Source organism: Asterias amurensis, chromosome 5 (assembly GCF_032118995.1).
Source record: "Asterias amurensis chromosome 5, ASM3211899v1".
In the NCBI taxonomy this organism is placed as follows: Eukaryota; Metazoa; Echinodermata; class Asteroidea; order Forcipulatida; family Asteriidae; genus Asterias; species Asterias amurensis.
The window spans coordinates 6,595,707-6,604,379 of NC_092652.1; the positions used below are offsets into that span (position 1 = coordinate 6,595,707).

General features: G+C 38.1%; 1 protein-coding gene across 1 annotated transcript; it reads left to right on the top strand.

Moving 5' to 3' along the window:
- Positions 1–349: 349 nt before the first annotated feature.
- On the top strand, positions 350–7,817 carry LOC139937545 (glucose-6-phosphatase 2-like). Its single transcript, XM_071932745.1, has 4 exons — positions 350–781; positions 2,170–2,279; positions 3,003–3,224; positions 4,947–7,817. The coding sequence occupies exons 1-4, from the start codon at positions 564–566 to the stop codon at positions 5,423–5,425; spliced, it is 1,029 nt and encodes a 342-aa protein (XP_071788846.1). The 5' UTR covers positions 350–563; the 3' UTR covers positions 5,426–7,817.
- The last annotated feature ends 856 nt before the right edge of the window (positions 7,818–8,673 follow it).

The following is an 8,673-nucleotide window of genomic DNA, read 5'->3' on the forward strand; positions in this document are numbered from 1 at the left end:
GGAACTGTGTTGTCAAAAATATTGTGAAAAAAATTGCAAAAACATGAACCATGACAACGAATTTAACTAGGAAGTACTGTTTGATATTTTCCAAAACAATTTTAAGAGGGATGGAAGTTTCCACCAATGGTCAGCATGGTCATACACCAAAGGAAAAAGTTGACATTATTCTTATCACACCCAATCGGGTGAATATAACAAGCCTGATAATAATTCAAGGACTGCCACAAGAGGGCGGTATTGAAAACTACCGACACGTGTACTAAAAAGTAAATAGATAAACACCACACAGTATACGGTAGCCTACATGTAAATTAGGAAGTACCTGTATAATTCTCTGAACTGTATTTCATGAGTTTTAGTGCCAATTGTAAGTTTTTGGTATCAGTTATGTTGTGATTACTGATTCAATGTGAATGCCGCTTCAACAACAACTCAACACAAAACATTGCAACACTGCCAGTGCAGAGCCCAATTCCCCCACCTGTTCTGCTGATGAACCACCGGCAAGCTGACTCAGTGACTGTGTCAGTGTCAGTGGTTAAAAAAAACACTCGATCATCATGGATTGGTTGCAGACAGCAGAGATCACCCACATACAAAAACTTCAACATGTCTTTGGAGATTATTCCGAGATAATGTTGTTTTTGTCGCAGCTTGGCGACCCGCGGAGTGCCTTCTTGGTGTGTGTGCCTTTGGTTTATTGTCTAAGTCGAGCCAAAGGGTTGAAGGTGATGTGGGCTGCTGTCATGTCGGAATGGCTCAATCTTATCTTGAAGAAGTAAGAATCCCATTTTGAGGTTGCTCTGTATGAAGACTAGTTGCGATTAATTCTAGAAACTAAAAGGCTCCCACGGGGGAGCCTTATACACTATAGTTTCTAGAAGTAAGTTGCGATAACGTAACCCTCCTCTCTGCCGTCGGGAGGAGGGTTACGGGAGGGTTACGGGAATACCGCAACTATATGAAGACCCAGTATAAGGCTGTGTCCGAAACGGCGACTTTGGCTACAGACTAGTTACGGCTAGATCAGCGCGTCTGCACATACTTCAACACTGGCAGACGCGCTGATCTAGCCATGCTGTAGCTGAAGTCACCGTTTTGGACATTGCCTGTAACTGGGCACTGTACTCCTTTAAAATTAATGTTGACATGTTTCGTACTGGGCCACTGTACTACTTCAAATAAAATTGACATCTGCGGTAATTTGACTAGAGTAGTAAGAACTGTGTAGATGATAATTTATTTTTTGAAGGAGTACGGCTCCCCAGAATACTGGGTCTACTTTGTATATGGTACCACTAATATTAATAACACAATGGTAACGCCTTAAGTAATTGAAGAATAATAGTTGCGACAATCCTAACCCTCCTCCATCCTTCAAACATTCGGAGATGGAGGATAGAGTGTTACGATTATTGCAACTAGGATCTAGAGATCTTTCAATGTGCAGGGGACCAGGCAGTTGTTCGGGCAATTTATGGAATGATTATAAAAAAAAACTATACTGCCGGATTTGTAGTGGACCAAAAACGGAGTAACTATAGAATACAGGGCCACCCTCGGCGACAGCCCTACCCCTAACCCTAACAGTAACACTAACCCTAATGGCCTAACCCTAAACCCTAACCCTAACCCGAACCCTGGAGTGGCCCTGTATTCTATAATTGTACCCCAAAAACAAAATATTGGCAAAGGAAGATGTGGATGGGGTGGTCTACAAAAAGCAGTGTTTGTCAGGTGCAAGCAAGGTACATGTAGTCTACCTTGTTGGGCTGTTATGGCTATCTTTTAACATTGGTCTTGAAAAAAAGAGACATAACAGCCACACAAGGTGGGCTACCTTGCAATACTACATGTAGGCCCTCAGTAACGGTTAGTGATACAGTCCTAGTTTACAAAGAATAAGGAGACAACAGACAGGAAAGTACAGATAAAACTTGAAATACAAGGTATACAAAATGATAACTTTTATTGACAGGGTTCCAACCACCCTCACCAGTGCAAGCTATCAGCCCATACCTGAAATGTTTTCCAACTCCTCTTAATAGAATTCTTGGAAAACCAGACCATACTTCACAGCTCCAAGACAAAAAAAAAAAGATTTAATTAGGTTTTCCATCATCATGGTTTCTTAATATCAAATTTCTGTCACTTCCTGTTTCCTAGGTTACTGCATGGCCAACGACCCTATTGGTGGATTCATTTCAGTAATTTATTTAACGATTCCAACCGGCCAATCATCAAGCAGTATCGACTGACATGTGAGACAGGGCCAGGTGAGCAAAACATGCAACAAGAGGGGTCTCATTTGAACATAACTCTGCATACCTTGTACAGAAAAACAGTTCAATGAGCATTTTCATGAGATGCCCTCGGCGCTATTTTTGTATTTCATTTTTATTTTTATTTTTATGCAAGTCGCCAGACATACAAGACCTGAAGGCCATTCAAGACCTGAAGGTGTGGGCTACAATTATTTTTGTCCAGAGGCTGTTGCCACCTACTCCTCGGGCTGAAACGGGGTTACCCCCTTTACAGTCCATACGGATGTAGGCTTGGGTATCATCAGTCCGAAGCCTGGCTGGTAGAGCAGAAAGCACTACCTCCCCAAATTATAAGAAGTGCGTGTTATTATGCACTAAAACGAAGAGGATTTGATTAAATCTCCCCCAGAGAGTTGGAACTTTGATTAATAATTTCCATGAGGTTTATATATAACCATGAGAGACATAACAACACTGAAAATACTTTGAATCCAACTGGGGGCACTGTGTGTGGATGGGTTTTTAGTCCACCTGATTGTGTGGGTTTCCCTGGAACAATTCTCTGGGGTTTTCCTCCCACATCTAAAACTGAAACTTCCTTTCTTGTCTTCTCTCCATTGAGTTCTTGGCCAAGGGCCTACAGTGGTTAAGTTTGCTTTTCTGAGAGTCATTGGCTTAAAAACCAGAATAAATAAAATAAAATAAAAGCTTTTTAAATTGTGTTTCTTTTTAAAGGTGTACCCTCTGGTCATGCAATGGTCACCACGGCAGTATGGTTCATCATGATGTCATCCTTAGCAACGTACCTCCAATCAGCCAATCAGAAGAGTCGTACTACAAAGTTATTGAGTCTTCTCCCTTGGCTGTTCCTGTCTGGACTGGCTTCTGTTGTGTGTGTATCTAGGGTGTTTATCGCATCACATTTCACACACCAAGTATTCCTGGGCGTTTTTGTAGGTACGTCTTCTTACACACTCCAACTTCATTTGTGCTATATTAAACTGTTCAGATTCAATTGGATTGGTCCAGATTTTGGGGAGTTCATGTACACGCCCCCCAAAAAACAAAACATTCCTATTTCTGACAAGAGACAGCAATGAGCAAGATCACAAAGTTCTGGCAAAATAGGGTGCCATTACTTGTGACAGTAGGTATTCTGATCATGTGGACTCAAAAACAGTTGTTCATATTTCTAAGGTTTCGGTGTTGGCAGGTATACAACTCATGCATTCTATTCATTTCACTCCTGAGGAGACATCTTTTGGTCATTTCTTTTGTCCCCATAGTTAAAGGCAGTGGACACTGTTGGTAATTACTCAGAGTACTTATTATCATAAAACCTTTCTTGATTACGAGAAAGGTTGATAGTATAAAACTTTGTGAGAAACGTAGTTTTTGAGAAAGAAGTAATTTTCCACAAATTTGGTTTTGAAACCTTGATTTAGAATTTGAAGTCTCGAAATCAAGCATCTGAAAGCACACAACTTCGTGTGACTATGCATGGTACAATGTACGTGCGACGAGGGTGTTTTTTTCTTTCATTAATACCTCGCAAGTTCAACAACCGATCGAGCTTAAGTTTTCACAGGTAATTTTTATGCATATGTTGAGATACACCAACTGTGAAGACTATTCTTTGACAATTGCCAATAGTGTCCAGTAAGAAGTGTCTTTAAGAACCTCCCTTAAACTTTGTACACGATTTCATTGTGGAGCAACCCTAATGAGTCCTTTTATTTTCCCATTTTCGTTTTGTCCTTGGTCTCTTTAAGGTACCGAAAATTAGCTCGAATTGAAGTCGCTATTTTTCTAGAAAGAATAAAAAGTTAAGTTATTTTGTAATTGAGAAGGAAAGACTTTTTTTGTTTTTATTTCCCCCATAATGCATAAGGGGTGCAGTTTAAAATCTTGGATGAAATTTGCCGTAAGTGAAAAGTTCTGGAAAATGGCTTGCAGGCCTCAGACCCATTACCTCTAAGTTGTTACCATTAAAGGAACACGTTGCCTTGGATCGGACGAGTTGGTCAAAACAAAAGCGTTTGTAACCGTTTTTTATAAAATGCATATGGTTGGAAAGATGTTTTAAAAGTAGAATACAATGATCCACACAAGTCTGCCTCGAAATTGCGTGGTTTTCCTTCTACTGTGCGAACTAACATGGTCGGCCATTTATGGGAGTAAAAATTTTGACCCCCATAAATGGCCGACGTGTTAGTCGACGAGGTAAAAGGAAAACCACGCAATTTTGAGGCATGTTTGTGTGGATCATTGTATTCTACTTTTACAACATCTTTCTACCCATGTGCATTTGATAACAAACGGTTACAAACGCTTTTCAAAGACCAACTTGACCGATCCAAGGCAACGTGTTCCTTTAATAAGGTTAACATGGTGCAGGTATACAAATAATTAGCGGAGGTTTGCGGTAACACCATGTGAAAATTTCCTTTGAGTAGCATTGGTTCTGAAAATAAACTTCTTTCTGAGAACATTCTCCTGAATCAGAGCATACTGAACAAAAAAGTTGAGTTGTCAACCACCAGTACCGCAAGCCTCGCCTTAGAATAGAATAAAATAATTGATAACTTCACACCCAGTAGGTTATTGTATCTCCATTCAATGTTTTTGTTTGCTATGAAAAACCAAAAATCTCATATTTTGTTTCCCCTTCAATACCAGGTCTTGTTGTTGGACTTCTTGTTGCCAAACTCCCAGTAGAAACCTTCGCAACCTCCACCCACTTAGCCTTTGCATTCAGCACCGTCGTAGTAACCTTCATCCAAAATGGTCTTCTGATAGCCATGGATAGTGACCCTGCTTGGTCGATACCCCTTGCTCTTCGATGGTGCGATCACAAAGAGTGGGTTCATCTGGACACGACGCCGTTTTACACCCTGGCACGGGATTTCGGGAGCCTGGCCCTGATGGTCGTGGCCGAGAGAGCGGTTGCACTCAAAGAGATCCCCAGTGTCCTTCGTAAGATCGTAGCGGCCGGGACGTGTCTGGTGTTTGCGCAGATTGCTGAGCTTGTCAAATTCTCTGTTGTTGATGTCAATGTCTTTTACTTACTGGGAGCTGTGAAGTATGGTTTGATCATGATTGGAGTGGTTGTTATAAAACGCCTTTGGTGTTGTGGCGTTAAAGACAAAAAATGTTGACAGACTAGCCCAAATAACATCAATTTAAAATTGTTGCGGTACATGCTACTAACACATAGGATTCGAACTGCCTCTAGCCACCAGGCTAGCTTGGTGCTCTAGTGGTACGCCATCTGATCTAGCAATCCTAAGGTCATGGGTTTGAATCCCACCCAAATGATTCGCTGTGAATTTGTTCACAGAACTCAAGAAAGTACCGAGTATAGTGCTTTACAAACATCAATGTAAGGGTATAATGTACTATTCTTGTCCAAGCTGTTGGAGCACTCTTTCCATTCAACTTCATGAATCTACTTCAGTACTTGTGTTCAAGAACTATTTAAAGTACAACCATTTATATATAATATTTTAGTTTTTAAAGTACAACCATTTATATATAATATATTAGTTAACCCTATTTCTAGCCCAGCTGGTTCTTTCCACAAAATACCTCTGGTAGCACAGGGTTCTCCCCAGATTTTATTCAAAATTGTGGGGCATTCCATTCCCAAATTGGATAAGTTTATCCAAAGCAGGCTGAATTATAACAAGGGTCCTAGAAATGTTTTCTACTTGGTGTTTATCTTGGTTTTAAATGCCCAACTGAGCAATCTGGAGCACTCTAGCTAAATGCATGGGAGCTCTAAATCAACTAAACCAAACTCGGGCAAACCAGAGAATACATTATTCAGCATACAGGGTAATCAAGGACAAAACTACACAGGGAGACCATAATTGTGATTAATAGCTCATTCTTAAATAATTTATTGCTCATTGTTATCAGCTGTTTTTAACTTTTTGTGAACAGTTAATTTTTTTTAAACAAATGTTACAGAAAACTCTGCTGACATTCTTAAAATCTACTTTCTGAGGTGGAATTACTTCGGGTATGAAATACAATCTAGGGGAATGACAGCATTTTGGGTGGATGCACTACACATATTAAAATTAACCTTTTGAAAAGGTTGTCTTTCCTTTGCAATTGATATAAATGTATTACATTGTTAACAAACCATCCTCTTTGGTTGATAGTATGCGAAAATGGTTCTTGCACAAAAGTTAGTTAGATTATACAATTGGGATTGTATTACAAGTTCAAACAAACTCAAATATAATTGCTAAAACTATGTTTCATTGTCTCATATAGATGATGGTTAGCCATTACATAAGTGCCTCATACATATATTATTTTTATAAATGGCAGTTTTAGTTTAAAAAACAATTATATATTTTTCACTAAATGTTAATAAATTATTCAATTTCTACTATATTAATCAAGTCAATTCAATAAAATAGATTAATACGATATAATTTGAATACCCTTTTTTATCATCATCATGCACATTGGAGGTTTTGAACTTTTGGGAAGAAAAAAGGTAACGTTACAATTTTGTAAAGATAGGAGACTTCGAAATGAAATATTCAAGTGACTTTATAGACGATGTGACCTCTGACGTCACTCGAAAACCATAACATGATTCGCGAGCATACCGCCGGCCAAAACCCTTGTGTTTTGGCAGCCAGCTAGAGAGTACACGCAATCTTACCATGACTACGCGCCTTTTTGCCCGGCGAAACATGACGTGTACAGTGTTTTGTCAACAGAGGGCGGTTTGAATGTAAACATAGTTCACATCGTCTATACAACATTTGTTAATTGTAAAAATTTGAAATCTACATTGATAAAAATTCAAGAATTCAAAGAATTGTTGACACTTGCATTTTATTAACAGCTGATAATTATCTTGTCATTTTAAATGTACGGGTAAACTTTCGTGGTAAACTAGTTAACTTGCTTGGTAAACCAGTCAACTTGCACAGTAAGAATGGTTGCATTGACCCGTTTCAACTGACGTCGTCGCAAAAAAGATATCAAGATGTTTTTTAGAACGCCAGATCATGTCCAATTAAAGCCGTCTTCATCATAATTGAAGATAATTATTTTGATTGTAATGGGATTTATAAAACCCCGGAAAACAGTGTAACACTGTATTATTCAATAACAAATAAATAAACAAAGTTAATACTTAGGAAAATATGTACAAATTTACAGATATTTGGGGGAAAAGAATACAATATGACTGTGGTCTTTTTTTTTTTTTGATATCATTTCGTTGTTTCTATGTCCTAAACTGTGTTGTACATGCTACATGTAGTCAAAATGTTCTCTGTTTCAAAACCACACGTTTTGTTGTAAAATGTGGTACAGAACATTTTTTAGTTGCCTATTAAAAATTCACATCTTGACCCTCGGGTCAAAAATGAGAGACTTCTGAAACAATAGCCGCTGTCCCACTCGCCTGTCCGTTTCCATTGTTCTCAATGACAAGAACAAAGGAAAAGGACTGGTGGATAGGACACCCGCTATTGTCTGAGAAGTCATAGTACAAATATTTCTTTTATTTATTAATAACTATGACAGCTTGTTGGGCTGAGTGAGTTGACTCCGCCCACTCCCCTTACCCTTTTCCGTCCCTATTGAAGGTAAATAAAAGTGTTTTCTTAGTACAGGTACAGGTATGAGCATAATGGAAGACCACAAATAAAAAAAATCAAGGTGGAAAGAATAATGTTGTAAACAAACTTAGAAACCTCCAAAACAGTGCATGGTTCTACACTAAACCATACTGATCATACACAAAATAAAATCCAAAACAAAGTTTAACATTTTTTTGGCTATAACAGAGAATGAATTTCCCTTGTACATTGTATAGCGCAGCAAAATGCTACACAAAATATATCAGTCGCTACACAAAAAGGAAGTTGTTACTAAAAGATTAGCATATTATGTGCAGAAGACATTTTGAGTCTTTAACATTTTCTTATTTGTAAAATTGCTGGATGAAATCGTGCTGTGTCTGAGAAACAATTTTATGAACATTTTCAAGCACATTAATTTGGTAGACTATTTGGGCAAAAAACTATACATTCAACTTTAGGGGTTTTGTATTTTTTGTAATTAATCACTTTTGATCAATAATTTTGTTAATTACAGTTTATCCACTGCTTATAAAATAATAGTAAAAAAAAATATTAAAGTTTTCATTGTAAGTGACACAAGTTTTCATTGTAAGTGACACCTCTTGTCTTGTCACTTCTTGTGCTTTAGATTGTGTAACAAATACGAACACATGAACAGGTTGCTAAAAAATCAACCCTCATCTTTTGTTAATTTATAGGCACACGACTATAATTTGTGACTTTACACTTTTTGCCCTCTTCTAAATCAACAATTAAACAACTTTAACAACAGAATTCCAATCAGTAAC